The 17769-nt window shown below is 43.9% G+C and overlaps 1 protein-coding gene across 1 annotated transcript in view; it reads left to right on the top strand.

Moving 5' to 3' along the window:
- The window catches only part of XKR6 (XK related 6), a 175791-nt gene that overhangs the window by 154411 nt on the left and 3611 nt on the right, over positions 1–17769 (top strand). Inside the window, exon 2 of the mRNA XM_075269308.1 lies at positions 14341–14537. Coding sequence (XP_075125409.1) covers positions 14341–14537 — 197 coding nt within the window. The remainder of the gene's footprint in view (positions 1–14340; positions 14538–17769) is intronic.

Below are 17769 nucleotides of genomic sequence, written 5' to 3' on the forward strand. Positions count from 1 at the left end.
TCTACGGAAATAAAATTATGGAAAAAAGTGGACTTTATGATACTACTAAACAATTCCTTTAGCATCTGGCAACAACTATTCTGAACTGTCTTCGTAACCCCTAGTCAGCACCTCCAGATCTACATGTACAGCAGAGGGGGGTCTAATAGTTTTTAGACTACCTGAGACTTGCGTAGACAATGGAGGGAAATTATCAAGGCGTGTCTTGATCATCTCTGGCGCCCCGGAGGAAGCATCTCATTTATGACTAGGTGCACACCCCGCGCATCCTCTGGCATGGTCATGCGCCTACACTGAAAGTTTCCAATAGCGCTTACGGATAATTGTTAGGACTGTGCGGCGGGTGCGGCCAAGGGATCAGGGCCGCAGCCTGTTCCGCTGTTACTGCTCAGTCCAGCATGGCTGGGGTTAATTCCTTTGCAGCCGATAGGCGTGGTTGGTCTCCTGACTGACAGTGGTGCTAACCTATGAGAACCTGGCGTGGGCACCTGGGCTTGCTGTTTAGACCCCCCTTCCCTCTATTTAAGGAGGCAGGTTTGTTCACCTGGTGCCTTAGCCTTAATTCAGATTTGTGCATGTCGGTGCAAACATTAGTTTGGAAGTAAGCTGCCTTAGCTAGGTAGGTCCTTAGATTGAATTGTTCCCTAGATAGAATTGTTTCCTTAGTAATGTACCCAGGGAACTCCTACCTTAGCTACTCTGCTACCTGTGGTGCTTCAACAGCAGGTGGCTGTAGTGAGTGCGGCCCAGGAGGTTACTGGGAGCATATGGGCATAGCTGTTTCTGTTAGTCTAGCAGTGAAGCGACTGTTAGACACTGTTTCCATTAAGCGGCTGCTTTGTTCTGCAGTGACCTGCTCCCTGTGTAGTAACAGAGAGCATTCAGTTGGTGGTGTAACCCAGCAGTGAAGCTGTCGGGCCTTGTTCATAGCAGTGTGCCCTGCGGCTCAGAGCTCAGTTGGGCTCTGCAGGCTTTTGTTTATTATTTTTTTAAGTAAGCCTGCTGACCATAACAATAATACAGGAATTTTTCTTCATGATTACTGTCATATCTACCCCTGCACTGCCTCCTATAGATCTGGAGCTGGGGCCGGGGAATAGAATAGAAGATACACACATCTTGTGCGCAAGATCAGATCCCTGGAGAGCTGCATTAGTGACCAGATAAGTTTGCAAGCTGAAGAACTTCCGACAGTGAAGGAAATACAACCATGTGACAACCCACAATTCCCATGAAAGAATTGTTTGCACCTGAGAAAGGGCAAATGTTATGCCCGAAACGCGTCGTGCTCTGAATTACCTAATAAAGTCATTGTCCTTCTCACCTGTGGAGCGCAGTCTCTTCTTCACTGGCTCATCCAATGTTGATCCAGTGATTGTCCATTGCCGCTCCTATACATCTGGAGGAAGGGTTGCAGGAACTTACCTTCACGATATAGTCTCTCTTACCAATCTCAGCCAGTTACTGTCATGTCTCCCTATATACAGCGACCTGTAGCCTTGAGGAAACTGTATCTTGTGGCCCTTTGAAAATGGAAGAACTTTTCTTCATGTTATCGCCGCATGTTACTGCCACATCTCTCCCCATGTTCAGCCTCCACAATCCATGGAGGAAGAGATCTAGAAGAGTTTCTTTATGTTATTAAAAGAGATGGACAAAGTTTGCAAGATTCATTTTGCAAAATTTTTGAGGTTCCCTTGCCAAATTCTTTTTAGATTGAACTTGTTCAGTCCAAACCTGGAAGAGCTACTCTCATAGGCTGGGGTCTCTTCCCACCCCAGAGTATAATATGTGCAGGCCCAGAGACCTAGAAAAATACTTAATACTTGACTTTCCTTCACCTCTCCTGGGCTTGGCTTCATTTTCCGCCCTGTTATTAGGCCTTAGCAGTTACTTGGGGTGTGCGACAAAGTACTGACATCACCCAGGAGGTAAGAAGAGGTCTGAAGACACCCACAAAGGAGTGACAAACACCATGAGAGACATGAGGGTGAGTATTGGTGGTTATTATTTTTCTGCACCACCTTGGCCTCCACTTGTTATACTCTGGGGTCTTAGACCAGATTCATGGCTGGTGAGCTCCAAAACTCTTGGGTTCGGACCAACCAGAGATCTTTGCAAAAATCGTATCACTCTACAAACTCCAATGACAGTCATGTTATCATATCTATCGCCATCCACTGCCTATTTCTACCACTTCTCCCCTCTAGTAACCCAGTGAGGATACAAGAACGTCTTATCAATCACAGCCTGTTATTATCCTCCCTCCGCCTGTACGGCCTTCATTCACCCCAGACGGGATACAAAAACTTTCCTTCATTTTTAATAATCCTCTAAACAAGTAAAAAGAACATGTGGTCTCATGGCCTAATACTTTATAGGGCTTCTTATTCTTCACTAAAGCTGTAAGAAGATGAGCAGTACTACACGTATTCCCTCCTTGCACCTGCTCAGGACGTTGGTCGATCCTATGACTCAGAAGTTTACTATCTGGATTGCAGATATTTTTGGCCTGTGTTGATGATGATGTCCAAGTAGACTTAGATATCAGTGATATCCTAAGGAGTTATTGTCATGGGATCGAGTATATGTTGGGTTCTTCTTGAGTCAGGCATGAATTTGTAAGCATGTTTTGCAAAATTTTCTGATTTGATACAAAGTTGCATGGAGGTGCCTATGAATATAAAGTGTGATTGAAGTCTTCACAACTTTATAGGTTGTCTTCTCAAAAATTATAGAACATATATAGGGCAGGGGTGAATGTAGCCTCTGTGCTGCCTAAGGTGACCTATAGAAAAGTGCAAAATACCCGACCAGGTGATCTGTGTTTCAGAGTTGGGGTCCCCTCATTTGCAGATCAAAAAATTACCTTATTCAATGCACACAAAGTATAATGCCTTCTTTATTAGCCCCCACAATATATATTATCCCCTTTACTAATCCCCTCACAGTATAAGACCTCCTTTACTGGTCCCCACAAGTATATTTCTCCCTTTACTGGTCCCCACAAGTATATTGCCTCCTTTACTGGTCCCCATACAGTATATTACCCCCTTTACTGGTCCCCACAAGTATATTGCCCCCTTTACTGGTCCCCACAAGTATATTGCCTCCATTACTGGTGCCCACAAGTATATTGCCTCCTGTACTGGTCCCCACAAGTATATTGCTCCCTTTACTGGTCCCCACAAGTATATTGCCTCCTTTACTGGTCTCCATACTGTATATTGCCCCTTTACTGGTCCCCACAAGTATATTGCCTCCTTTACTGGTCCCCACAAGTATATTGCCTCCTTTACTGGTCTCCATACAGTATATTGCCTCCTTTACTAGTCTGCATGCAGTATATTGCCCCCTTTCCTGGTCCCCACAAGTATATTGCCTCCTTTACTGGTCCCCACAAGTATATTGCCCCATTTACTGGTCTCCATACAGTATATTGCCCCTTTACTGGTCTCCATACAGTATATTGCCTCCTTTACTAGTCTGCATGCAGTATATTGCCCCCTTTACTGGTCCCCACAAGTATATTGCCCCCTTTACTGGTCCCCACAAGTATATTGCTCCCTTTACTGGTCCCCACAAGTATATTGCCTCCTTTACTGGTCCCCACAAGTATATTGCCCCATTTACTGGTCTCCATACAGTATATTGCCCCTTTACTAGTCTCCATACAGTATATTGACCCCTTTACTGGTCCCCACAAATATATTGCCCCCTTTACTGGTCCCCACAACTATATTGCCTCCTTTACTGGTCCCCATACAGTTTATTGCCCCCTTTACTGGTCCCCATACAGTATATTGCCTCCTTTACTCGTATCCATACAGTATATTGCCCCCTTTACTTGCCCCCACATAGTATATTGTCCCTTTTGAGGCCCCAACATATAATATTCGCCTCTTGTTTTTGCCCCCACACAGTGATATGTTGGCCTAAGACTATATCAAAATTTTCCAAAAGTTTTCCGAACTCTAAACTTTTGGGGCTCATCACCGACAAAGCACTATTACATTCCAGAGACCCTAGAGTATAATAGAGGGGCAACGAGGTGAGGAATGTCTTGTCTCACCTCTCCTGAGCAACTTTTCGGTGTGTGGTGGTCCCTGATGTCAACTTCAGGCCTTTGGCATCACATGCCTGGGGTCTCTTGATAATTCAGATTTGCATTGCGGCAGTGAGGGTCTTTATAATGGCTGACATAAAAAACACCTAGAGCTGAGGGGATAGAGCATGACAAAAACAGCAGCAAACACTGAACAGGGCAGACCCCATCAATGAGGCCTCACATCAGGATATCCGTTTTCTCCGGAGTGCTCCTTTACGTGGTATGTGCAGCGCCAGTTTGTTATTCATCATGTATTCAATGACTGTTCTATCAGGAGAGAAGAAAGTTCTGCCTGAGCTGCCTTTCCATGTCATGGAAGCCTCCCAGGGTTCTCTGGCATGAAATGAGGTCAGAAGATTTCGAGTGGAGTAGAGGAATGCGCCGTATTCCCCATGTGCCGCTCCGTTCACGTTGTATTCCTCCTCAAGCACATAGGAATAGACAAAATACCAATCCCCAACCTGCGAGGTTTAATCCCAAACACTGAATAGGGCCGGGGATCTTAATTAACTCCCATAATCTTGTACGCTGTTTGCACCGCTGATAACGCTATTCCTAGGATTGTGGAAATCGCACAGACGGAGACTAAATTGAGTCTTACACTGAGCTGTGCAGCTTAAGGAGCCAATGAAAGAAACAGATACAAATCTCAGAGAGGAAAAGAAAAGCTTTATCTGTCCCCAGACAGACAGCCGAGCCAAGAAACCCATAGATCTTATGTAAAAGGCTTTGACTCTTCAAAAGGACGCGAACTGTACTTATGCCACAGAACATAACAATCACTGCGGCAAAACATATGCTGTCCTATCAGTGTATAGTAACCAATAGTTATCATGTATAAGATCTTAAAGGGTGTGTCCAGCCCTGGTCACCATTTATTATACATGTCATACTGACCCTCAGTTACATAGTATTCCAGAGCTGTGCTCACTATTCTGCTGGTACAGTCACTGCGTACATACATTACATTACTTATCCTGTATTATACTCCAGAGCTGCACTCACTATTCTGCTGGTACAGTCACTGTGTACATACATTACATTACTTATCCTGTATTATACTCCAGAGCTGCACTCACTATTCTGCTGGTACAGTCACTGTGTACATACATTACATTACTTATCCTGTATTATACTCCAGAGCTGCACTCACTATTCTGCTGGTGCAGTCACTATGTACATACATTACATTACTTATCCTGTACTGATCCTGAGTTACATCCTGTATTATACTCCAGAGCTGCGCTCACTATTCTGCTGGTGCAGTCACTGTGTACATACATTACATTACTTATCCTGTACTGATCCTGAGTTATATCCTGTATTATACTCCAGAGCTGCGCTCACTATTCTGCTGGTGCAGTCACTGTGTACATACATTACATTACTTATCCTGTACTGATCCTGAGTTACATCCTGTATTATACTCCAGAGCTGCGCTCACTATTCTACTGGTACGGTCACTGTGTACATACATTACATTACTTATCCTGTATTATACTGCAGAGCTGCACTCACTATTCTGCTGGTGCAGTCACTGTGTACATACATTACATTACTTATCCTGTACTGATCCTGAGTTACATCCTGTATTATACTCCAGCGCTGCGCACACTATTCTGCTGGTACAGTCACTGTGTACATACATTACATTACTTATCCTGTACTGATCCTGAGTTACATCCAGTATTATACTCCAGAGCTGCGCTCACTATTCTACTGGTACAGTCACTGTGTACATACATTACATTACTTATCCTGTATTATACTCCAGAGCTGCACTCACTATTCTGCTGGTACAGTCACTGTGTACATACATTACATTACCCATTCAGATCCAACATCACATTAACTTTTAAGCTCTGCCCCTTCTCAGCCAAGGGGTCCTTTAGAATCGCCAGCGGTGCCTCCTCTTCATGCAGATTAGTATAAACCCCTTCTATATACTGGAACCGTTGCAGTTATGGGTTGTACATGTAATTAGAGCAGATTATTACAACGTGAGGGAGAATATTATTAATTAATGGGGTCAGTTCCTGCAGTGTTATCTGGTGACTATATTGCGAGGTGCTGCCATCACTCGCTCAGGTGAGGACACGGGATTATATTTTAACTGCTGTATTTTCTACATTTAAAAAACATGCAAAATTTCCCCCCGAGAATTTTCTTTGCAGCTCATGATAAATTCACTGGAAATTGGTTGCCCCAAGAGTAGACTGTTACCTTTCACTTAGAGCCTGTAATAAGCTTTCCCCGAGGATCTCCGCTGTCTAATCTATTTGCAAAGTGTTTAACCTTGGCATAGCGAGTGTCTAATCAGCCGGCAATGGATATATAATATAAAATACCGCCCTTTATATAATAGTGAGAGCGCACAATCCAACACATATACCATCTATCATGTGTCTAGGAGATCCACTGATGGATTATCAGGTAGAGATGTTGGAGGGGGCACCATGTAGTATTTAGGAAGCCACTGAACCGCTCTGAGCAGGACAAAAATTACACAAAAGATAACACTAAAGTCCATGAAAGTTATGGAAAGAGACCCGCAGTGACCGACCTGCACCTATCAGAAGGAGCAGAACTGCAGCTCTCAAAAGGAGTCAATAACACCTCTCTGAAAGACCCGGCTAGCGCCTATCCGAAAGACCTGCACCTATCGGATAGAACTGGCCCCTAGTTAAGAGACAGGGCCCGTCGCAGCTTATCAGAAAGAGCCAATTCACACCTATCAGAAAGAGGCAATCTCTCCCAGGTTTCTGACATATGTGTGGTCCAGTGCGGGTCTTGAGTAGGCCTCAGGTCCAGGTGTGGGTCCTGGGCATGTTACTGGGCCATAAAAGGCTGCACTTAAGGGCAGATCCTGGGAGTGAGAGGAGGCGCCTGGGTCTGTCCTGAAACAATCTGAGAATCTGGTAATACTGTGCTATTTTGTTTGAGTGATTGGTAGTAAGCCACACGTATAGTTAGCTTTTTACTATTTAGTTAGTGCTCGGACGAGCAGGGTTTTCTTTGACAGTTTTGCCAGAACTTAGGCTTTATTTTATTTTGCTTATTTTGTACCTTATTTTGCTGTTTTTCCAAATAAACCTGTTTGCACGACATATCGTGTCCCTGTCTCTGACTGGTTGGGTCCACACCATTGCTGCTATCAAGCTACCTTCACTGCACCCTGTAAAGTAAAGTCTGGAAATACTTCTACATGTCCAGATCCATGTGTTACCCAATATCATATTAAACAGCTCAGATGTAGTTTAGATGCCGATAGTCACAAGGGTCAAGTGTAGGGGATAAATGTGAGATCCGTGGGGATCCCGACAATCAATATTTTGGAAGGGGATCATTCATTTTCCGCGCCTTACAACCAGTGCAGAAAGAACTGAATGAGAGCACTGGACTAGTACCACTCAGAGGAACTAAGCAGCCATGACTGCCACTCCTTGGTTATACTAGTGGTGAAGGGTGAAGAACTGGAATTATCTGCACCAGAATCCATTGGGGTTCCATCAGTCTGACCCTCACCCGTGTAAGGTAGGTAGGTAGGTAGAATACCCCTTTAACCTTATCACCAGGAGCTCCAATTCAAATAAATAGGCTGTCCATAGTGGCAGGTCCTCCAGCACATTGGATGCTCTTTGTAGCCTTAGGGAACAGGTTTTATAAACGAGACAACCCCTTTAAAGGAACACTCCAGGCAGATTTGACATCGTACCAAAATCTATGGAAATGATCTCCTTTATCATACAGTGAGTTTCTCTTAAAAGAACTTCTTTCATCACCTTCACCAACTCCAACTCCAATAGATACTTTCATGGATTCCAGCACAGTTGGAATTTTCTCTATATCCCCCGTCGTTCCTGAACAATCAGTGCTGTTAGTCTCAGCAACCAACATGATCATTAGGGTCTCAATCGTCAGATGAGCAGTCCCTGTCTGTCTGCCTCGGGTTGAGACCGCCCACTTTGCAGCCTAATTAGCATACTGGGCGTTGATCCTAACATGATTGCCCAGGAATAGGGTTGAGCGATCGGGATCCGAAAACATCGGATTCCGATCAGCAATCGAGCAAATTTCACGATCGCAATCGGAATTCCCATCCAAATCTTTTTAGGTAGGATCGAGGTCTCACGATAGTTCCCACAATGCTTGGCTACTGGCCAATCATTGTGGGAAAAGCTAACATTAGGGTTGAGCGATCGGGATCCAATCGGCGATCGAGCAAATTTCACGATCGGGATCGGCTGGAAAATGATCAAAAATCAGATTTTAAAAACGATCCTGAAATCTCAAGATCGGCTCAACATTACTCAGGAACGGTGGGGGCTATGAGAAAATTCCGACTGCACTAAAGTGGAGCGGCACCTATCAAAGGGTGCAAAGAGTCGGTGGCAGTGGTGGAGTTTCCCTTTAAAATAAACCAACCCGCCCTCCGCGTAAAGCTTCTTTATTCTTAGTTAACTGCCAATTAGTAAAATTAATCTTGCGATATTTGGATTTGTCTGAAATATTTTTCTTTTGCTCTCCTGGCAGCGGTCTCCAGATAACTCATTATTTTGTTAAGCGTGTTCATTACACTTGATATATTGCAATCTCCTAGCATTACATAGCATCATGTATTCAGGCAAATTGTAATAGATTAATGGAAGTCTAGGCTTGGCCAAGATATTACTTGTACAGTAAATTGGAAGAAGGATTTAATAGCCCGTGATAAGATTTAGTATGATAGTTTTACAACTGTGAAACGCGTTGGTGCGTCGTATTTGTTGTCTGCCAGTAGGCGATTCCACAACTCTGTATTGTCATCTGTGGTGAATGGTGATAGGAGCCTGGGATTCACCTTCTACCTTAGCGTGGGCACACTGTAGAGCCTCTGCATACTTACAGGTATAATAATAGGGAATATTCAGTATTCAACGCCATTTCTGTGCTGATTTATTTCCTATTATTTATCGTTATAGTGGTTGAAGATCGTTTTTTTCTGTTACAGCTACAGTTGTCCTTCCTAAATTATAAATTTTTGGATACCTGAAGCTGCCAGTAGAGGGAGCTAAGGCGATCACTGCATACTGCTTTGTTATTAACTTCTAAATGGATACAATATTCAGTAAGCTCCCTCTAGTGGTGGTTGCAGGCAGATAAACCATTATACTGCAGGGGGGTTAGAAAATTTTGTCTGCTCTACAGATCGGTTAATGATTTTGGGATGAAAATTCATTTGAAGGTGATTAGTATGCGAGAAGATGAAAACCATCTACAGAATGTTTGGTTCTGGTCTTATAGTGAAATTGAGAATTTAGACTTTTTTTTCCAACTTTACTATGTATCTACCAACATTATACTGTATTGCCATCTGGTGGCCAAACTAAAAAATACATACCGAAGAGAAAAATACATACCGAGGAGAAAAATAGGGAAAAAAAATTTTCAGGCAAAAAATGGTAAAATATTTAATATATGGGAGTTGTAGTTTTGGAACAGCTGCAAGGCCACATTGACAGGTGACCTTGCAGCTGTACGGGGATGTATAGGGCATTTTTTTTGTGGGGCCAGGTGTACTTTTTAGATATACCATTTTGGGAAATGTTTATTGCTTAGATCACCTTTTATTTAATTTAGAGGCAAAACAGAGAGAAAAACCCGGCAGTTTAGCACTTTTGATTTTGACGTTCACTGTACATAAAAATATTAGTAGACCGGGCATTTTCAGACACAGGGATACCTAATGTATATGTTTCACAGTAATGTTATACTTTTATATGTATTCTAGGGAAAGGAGGTGAACTTTTATTTATTTTATTTTTTATTTTATTTTTTTAAGTGTTTTTTTTTTTTTTTTTTTACTATTTTATTATCCCCCGCCTAGGGGGCTTGAACCTGCAATCATTTGATTGCAAGTCCCATAGACGGCAATACAAGTGTATTGCCGTCTATGGGAGATTCTATACATTACTATCGCGGAGGGTCATAGACCAGCCGTGATAGTAATATACAGTCCTATGAAAAAGTTTGGGCACCCCTATTAATCTTAATCATTTCTAGTTCTAAATATTTTGGTGTTTGCAGCAGCCATTTCAGTTTGATATATCTAATAACTGATGGACACAGTAATATTTCAGGAGTGAAATGAGGTTTATTGTACTAACAGAAAATGTGCAACATTCATTAAACCAAAATTTGACCAGTGCAAAAATATGGGCACCCTTATCATTTTATTGATTTGAATACTCCTAACTACTTTTTACTGACTTACTGAAGCACAAAATTGTTTTTGTAACCTCACTGAGCTTTGAACTTCATAGCCAGATCTATCCAATCATGAGAAAAGGTATTTAAGGTGGCCAATTGCAAGTTGTTTTCCTATTTGAATCTCCTCTGAAGAGTGGCATCATGGGCTACTCAAAACAACTCTCAAATGATCTGAAAACAAAGATTGTTCAACATAGTTGTTCAGGGGAAGGATACAAAAAGTTGTCTCAGAGATTTAACCTGTCAGTTTCCACTGTGAGGAACATAGTAAGGAAATGGAAGACCACAGGGACAGTTCTTGTTAAGCCCAGAAGTGGCAGGCCAAGAAAAATATCAGAAAGGCAGAGAAGAAGAATGGTGAGAACAGTCAAGGACAATCCACAGACCACCTCCAAAGAGCTGCAGCATCATCTTGCTGCAGATGGTGTCACTGTGCATCAGTCAACAATACAGCACACTTTGCACAAGGAGAAGCTGTATGGTTGAGTAATGAGAGAGAAGCCGTTTCTGCAAGCACGCCACAAACAGAGTCGCCTGAGGTATGAAAAAGCACATTTGGATAAGCCAGCTTCATTTTGGAAGAAGGTCCTGTGGACTGATGAAAGATTGAGTTGTTTGGTCATACAAAAAGGCGTTATGAATGGAGTCCAAAAAAAAACAGCATTCCAAGAAAAACACTTGCTACCCACTGTAATATTTGGTGGAGGTTCCATCATGCTTTGGGGCTGTGTGGCCAATGCCGGCATCGGGAATCTTGTTAAAGTTGAGGGTCACATGGATTCCACTCAGTATCAGCAGATTCTTGAGAATAATGTTCAAGAATCAGTGACGAAGTTGAAGTTACGCCGGAGATGGATATGTCAGCAAGACAATGATCCAAAACACCGCTCCAAATCCTCAGGCATTCATGCAGAAGAACAATTACAATGTTCTGGAATGGCCATCCCAGTCCCCAGACCTGAATATCATTGAACATCTGTGGGATGATTTGAAGTGGTCTGTCCATGCTCGGCGACCATCAAACTTAACTGAACTTGAATTGTTTTGTAAAGAGGAATGGTCCAAAATAACTTCATCCAGGATCCAGGAACTGAATAAAAGCTACAGGAAGCGACTAGAGGCTGTTATCTTTGCAAAAGGAAAATCTACTAAATATTAATGTCACTTTTCTGTTGAGGTGCCCATACTTTTGCACTGGTCAAATTTTGGTTTATTGCATAGTGCACATTTTCTGTTAGTACAATAAACCTCATTTCAATCCTGAAATATTACTGTGTCCATCAGTTATTAGATATATCAAACTGAAATGGCTGTTGCAAACACCAAAATATTTAGAACTAAAAATGATTAAGATTAATAGGGGTGCCCAAACTTTTTCATAGGACTGTATATCTATGACAAGCCTCGGAGCCTTCATTAGGCTCCCGGCTGTCATCGGAACAGGTCGGCTCCTGCGGCCTCGCCGTGCAGGAGCCAGCCTGCATCACTAAAGGTATGGGGCCGGTGGGGACCGGCCCCGGGGCTAACTAACTGCCGGGACCTGCGGAGGAGGAGTGGATTTGCAGCATGGCCGCGCTACTGCCACCGCTGGTTTTCTTCAGCGGCAGTAGTGCGGCAATCTGCAGACCCCGGCAGCTAAAACAGTCCCCGGCATCTGCTATAATAGACCGGCGGATGCCGGGGAGTGTCTTAGTTGCCGGGGCCTGCAGTATTGTCACACTCCTGCCGCTGAAGAAAACCAGCGTTGGCAGTAGCGCGGCAATCTGCAGGCCCCGGCAGCTAAGACACTCCCCGGCATCCGCCGGTCTATTACAGCAGATGCCGGGGACTGTCTTAGCTGCCGGGGCCTGCAGATTGCCGCGCTACTGCCGCTGAAGAAAACCAGCGGTGGCAGTAGCGCGGCCATGCTGCAAACCCACATTCAGACTATAAGACGCACTCTCATTTTCCTCCAAAATTTTTTGGGAAAAAAGTGCGTCTTATAGTCCGAAAAATACGGTATCTATTTCTTTTTGTTATGGATGTTTTTGGATTTTAAAGGGATTCTACCATTAAAGCAACTTTTTTTCTAATTACCACGTCGGAATAGCCTTAAGAAAGGCTATTCGTCTCCTACCTTTAGATGTGGTCTCCGTCGCGCCATTCCTTAGAAATACTGGTACTTACTGGTATGCTAATGAGGTCTCGGCAGCAATGGGGGCTTGTCTGTCGTCTTCTTTCTTCATCATGTCTGACGCCTGCGCAGTCGGCTTTGACAGCGAGACCCTGTTAGAGCCGACTGCGCATGCCGGCCGGCGGCCATATTTCCAAGGCTGCAATTGCATGCATGCGCAGTACGCTCCTCACGTCTTCGCCGAACAGAGTGTACTGCGCATGCTCAGTAAGGTCCGTACAGCCCTCCAACGTGCGAGTGAACTCATCCAGGCGTACAGACCTTACTGAGCATGCGCAGTACACTCTGTTCGGCGAAGATGTGAGGAGCGTACTGCGCATGCGCGCAATTGCAGCCTTGCAAATATGTCCGCCGGCCAGCATGCGCAGTCGGCTCTAACAGGGTCTCGCTGTCAGAGCCGACTGCGCAGGCATCAGACATGACGAAGAAAGAAGATGACAGACAAGGGGAGGAGGCAAATGAAGAAGAAGGATGCCCTCATTGTTGCCGAGACCTCATTAGCATACCGGTATTCCTTAAATTTGGGGTCAATGTCACAAAATTGGGTTTTTTGCAATTTTTTGCAAAAATGGTGGAGAGGAAACTAGATGTGGTTAGCCTGGCTAAGCTGTCCGTACTCCAGATTTATCAAATGTGACTTTTTTAAAAGTAGCGTAAAATTGTCGCAATCTTACTGCAGCGGGGGTGGTGAAAAAAGTAGAGTAAAATTTCAGGACAGACGGATTAGACTAAAAGGTGTGCCAAATTTATCATGTGATGTTTGAGAAATTTGACACAAATTATGGTAACACATACTCTAGTACAACTCACTTTAAAATCTTAAGAAATCTCTCCTATTACTTACTTGGAAGGAAAATATAAATGCTCAAACTTTATATATAAGTGTGCAAAAGTTGAAAATAAAACCTGAGAATCTTTTACTTTATGGTTTGGACAATTGTGTTTTGTTAGTAAAGCCCCCTGATCATAAGTGATCGGCTGCGATCAGTAGGCGGACCTAACAGAAAGTGTTTCATTTCCCTGCAGTGCCACCGCAGGAGAAATGAAGTATTACACCATTCTCGCTCAACTCAATAGACTATCTGGGTAATGCTGGGTCCACGATCGGTGAGCGATGCTCTAGGTAGTTTCAAACAGACTCAGCGCTCTGTAGGAGATTTATCCCATAGAAGTGTACCCTATTATCGTAAAATATACACAGTCCAGTTACATTAATGTCACCACCTGTCAAAATCCAGAATAACCCCCTTTGGCAGAGCGGACCACTGCGAGACGTGCAGGAAGAGAGGGGATGTTGTGATGATGGTCACTGGGATGTTGAGCCATGCCGACTCCAGTGCCGTGGCCAGCTGCACTAGCTTACATGGTTGAGCATCCATGGCGCGAACAACCCTATCGACGTGGTCCCACAGATTCTCGATTGGGTTCAAGTCCAGGGAATATCCTGGCCAAGGGAGTACGGTAAACTCATTCTGGTGATCCTCGAACCACACACGTACACTGCGAGCTTTATGACACGTCGCATTGTCCTGCCAGTAGATGCCATCATCCTGAGTAAAAACATTTCACATATAGGGGTGAACATGGTCCGCAAGGATAGACGCATTCTTGTGTTGATTCATCGTGCCTTCCACAATGATGAGTGCACCCAGTTGGCTGAGGACACGCGCCTTCTGCGATTTTGACGTTGACATCAAAAATTAGCGGTGGTCACATTAATATGACTGGACTGTGTGTCTGAATTTGTATTATATTGTTCTCCATTAGTTGATGTTCTTCGATGGTAACAATTGTCTTCTGTTCTCTCTAGATACATTCGAACCATGTACCTGGGCATTCAGAGCCAGAGGCAAAAAGAACATCAACGTCGGTTTTATTGGGCTATGATGTATGAATATGCAGATGTCAACATGTTACGCCTCCTGGAGACCTTCCTCGAGAGCGCCCCCCAACTGGTGCTACAACTCTGCATAATGATACAGAAGAACCGTGCGGACACACTTCCATGTTAGTAGATTTCGTTATTATCAGGGATCTAAAGGGGCAAGTTCAATATTTGGTGGTTGGTCCCGCGACTCCCACAAGAGACCATAGACAAAATCCATTTGTGTGCCTGAGGCCTTAACACACTGCAATAAACCGTGTGCTATATCCGTATTAACCCCATTCACAACTTTGAAAAAAAAAAAAAAAAAAAAGTTTTTGCAAAATTTTTTGAAAATCGTGACAAAATCCTTCACTAACGGCCAAAAACAGCAGCACGTGTGAATATACACTTAATATTGGTTATATTTAAAGTGAAGCTAAAGATGAGCAAATCTCACAAGATTCCCTCCATTCCAGTGAAATCTTTGTGCCAAACCAAACGTGCCCTATAAAGTTTCTTATTATTCTCTGGGGTCTCTTCAGGCTATGAAGGGGCAGGAAACCATTACTAGTACTAGGCCCAGCCGTAGCCGGTGCCAGTCTTGACTCCCTCCTCTTCTCCAATGGAATGATATTCATGATGCCATTCGGCCCCCACCCCATCACTTTTGGGGCTTGTGATGGGCTATAGTGGTCATGGGCGGGGAGATGTATGATGCAACGCTTCGACGTCAGAGTGCCAAAACATGAGCTCTCCCGACATGACCATTGCACAAGAAGATGTGGGCCAGCACTGGAGAAGAGGACTGGAAGACTAGAAGCTGCTGTAGTGGGCCTGGAACATGGACAGCACAAGGGCAGTGGCCAGCCATTTTTCTGACTCATGGAGATCAAGTCTAAACATTTTTGGATTCGGCTTGAATTCAAAATTTTTGGGAAATTCATAATGAATTGATTAATTATAAATCAATTTGCTCATCAACAACTCAGAATTGGAGAACATGTCTCAGATAAGGTCAACATGGATGGCTCTATGATTAGAAGGAATCTGGGCCAATCTGGTCTCCATTTTTAACCAAAGAAACCTAAAAATTTCTTTCCAATTTGACAAAAGGACCTTCATGAGCACAAGCTTTTTGGTTTAGTATTCTGTGACCTGAAGAGTCAAAAGCATAATTTTTTTTATATCAACATCATAAAAACATTGTACCAACAGTCAAACATGGTGGTAATGTGGCTGGGTGTTTTGCTTCTGAAGGGTTAGTTCACACGGGGCTAGTGACGGGAAACGCGTCAGAATCAGGACCAAAATGCGCCTGCCGCAGCTTCCAACAATCGCGGCTTCCCGTTCCAGATTAGGCCCAAATGAATGGGCCTAGTCCGGAGGGATTGTCTTGACGCGGACAAGAGAGGGCAGCTAGTGGAAAAAACCGCTAGTGGAAAAAAGATGGCTAGCGGTCTAAATAGACCTCTATCGTGAGGAGGCGGATTTTGAAGTGGATTCCGCCCCAAAATCCGCCCCCTCTTCCCCCGTGTGAACTAGCCCTTAGGGTCTGGGAGATGAAACTATCTGTGCTCTAACATCTAGGCAATATGCCCTTGTCTTGAAGTGTTCCCCCAGTTACATTCTCCTGCCTACTTTGGTATTAACCATGTAGAGAATGCTGGGTGATACAGTTACAAAGACAACCATGTGGTTGGTGGAGAGTATCAATCATGAGATCTCTTCTAAATAATACGACCCATGCTTAATTCTCCCAGGGCATTGCACCATTGTATCGGCAACTGTACTTACCATTGTGTTATAGCGTCTTCATGCAACTGAAGATTGGAGACCAATGACCTTAGTGGATGCAATCTTCTGATTCAGAGCTGGATTAAGATTGGTTGTGGTCCCTGACCCTGAGCACTTATGGAACTTGGAGCTATCTGACACCCTTTTGCAGCCACACATAGGAGAGGTGGAGCACCCTTGTACATCTCCACCAGAGCGTTATGGAGACAGCTACTTCCTTAGTCTTCGAGAGAGAACCACACACATGCATGACCTACTCTCTAGTCCTTTCCAGCTGGGTAGCTTTACCAAAAATCAACGTCTCAAATTTAACCGACATGTGGGGTCCCAGAGATGAGCAGTGTATGTGCTACCAATAAAAACAGTGACATGAATGCAGTATTATTGGGGGTGCACCTTCTCACTCGAGGGGAGAACAGAAGAACCGCGCTCACCCGGGTAAATCAACAAACTTTGTTTGCACAACGCGTTTCAAGTCTATATTGCTATTTCTCAAGTGCATACAGATAACCTTCCCACATCTGTATGCACTTGAGAAAAAGCAAGATAGGCTCGAAACGCGTTGTGCAAACAAAGTTTGTTGATTTACCCGGGCGAGCGCGGTTCTTCTGTTCTCCCCTCGAGTGAGAAGGTCAACCCCCAATATTGTTGCCTTGACGTCTCCCAGACGTATTTCCAGCTGCCGCCCACGTTTACCTGTGCCATCCATTCCTAAGATACACTATAGAGGTGGTTGTGTCTTACACAACCCCACCAGGTGAGCGACCATTTGTTTCTGCTTACCCTGACGTTTTGATCCAAAAAATACTACACCAAGGTCGGCTCGGTGCCTCTCTTCATTAATGCAGTATTGGGAGGAATGAACAAAACTGACCTGGGAACGTAGGGTGAGTCGTAGAGGTTTCCATAGATTTTCAAGATAGTGGAGACCCTCTGGCCCTCCACCTTCATTGTGAAACCCTTTTCATCCCCAATTACCACCAAATTCCTATCCTTCCCCTAGAGCCAAATTCAAAACTGAGAGTAAGAAGATTTGTAACGTTTTGGGGTTTTTCCGTTGAAATTTTTGTACGAAACTGAAATTATTATGTTTTTTTTTTATCCCTATTTCTTACATCCATACATCTTGTTCTGTTAGGAAACAAACAGGCCGACATTCCTACGAGTGTAGAAAATCAAAATTCAATCTTGCAGCCACCGTTCCCTGTAGACAGAAGGTAGAGAACGGCGTGTGACAAAGTGATAGTCTGGTGACAAACAGAGTGGCAGGCAATAATGGATGAGGTGTGGGTAACTCCTCGCTTCACAGCGGTGGGGTGTACACTTCTAAAATGTACATCAGAACACAAATAGGAAGAAAGCACTGTCATATTATTCGGGACAAAAAGATCTATGTAGCTCTCCAACTGGCAGTAGAGATAGTATCGTATAAGCCGGAGCGGCAGGACGTAGTATAGATGGCTTTACTTCCCAGCCGTCATGTAGGTTAGAGGCAGCTGGTGATGGTGGAGGGGTAATGAGCACTTCCCACATTTGGAATTTCGTAAATTCTTTATTTGCCATGTAATGACCCCAATC

The sequence above is a fragment of the Leptodactylus fuscus genome, chromosome 3 (genome assembly GCF_031893055.1).
Source record: "Leptodactylus fuscus isolate aLepFus1 chromosome 3, aLepFus1.hap2, whole genome shotgun sequence".
Classification (NCBI taxonomy): Eukaryota; Metazoa; Chordata; class Amphibia; order Anura; family Leptodactylidae; genus Leptodactylus; species Leptodactylus fuscus.